The 337-nt window shown below is 37.1% G+C and overlaps 1 protein-coding gene across 1 annotated transcript in view; it reads left to right on the top strand.

The window, feature by feature from the left end:
* Positions 1-337, top strand: part of LOC108685837 (elongation factor-like GTPase 1) — a 42,587-nt gene that overhangs the window by 2,863 nt on the left and 39,387 nt on the right. The window contains exon 2 of the mRNA XM_018190820.1: positions 22-144. Coding sequence (XP_018046309.1) covers positions 22-144 — 123 coding nt within the window. The remainder of the gene's footprint in view (positions 1-21; positions 145-337) is intronic.

The following is a 337-nucleotide window of genomic DNA, read 5'->3' as shown; positions in this document are numbered from 1 at the left end:
TTTGCTATATAAATTTTTCAGATACGATAATAGTATAGTCAATGGATTCCAACTTGCTACTCTGGCTGGTCCCTTATGCGAGGAGCCTATGATGGGCGTCTGCTTCGTGTTGAAGAAGTGGGAAATTTTTGAGACTCCACAAAGGTAAATATGCATTAATAATTATAATAAATATTCGCATTATTATATCAAAATAAATGTCTTGAATCGACATCTGCGATCAAGAAATACTCTTACAACAAAGTAAATATGTGCATTGCAACTGCTTGCTTTCTGGAAGATGTGTGTGTGTGTGTGTGTGTGTGTGTGTGTGTGTGTGTGTGTGTGTGTGTGTGTG

The sequence above is a fragment of the Atta colombica genome, unplaced genomic scaffold (genome assembly GCF_001594045.1).
Source record: "Atta colombica isolate Treedump-2 unplaced genomic scaffold, Acol1.0 scaffold160, whole genome shotgun sequence".
In the NCBI taxonomy this organism is placed as follows: Eukaryota; Metazoa; Arthropoda; class Insecta; order Hymenoptera; family Formicidae; genus Atta; species Atta colombica.
The sequence above is the reverse complement of the archived record's forward strand: the minus strand, read 5'-3'. Positions and strand labels throughout refer to the sequence as shown.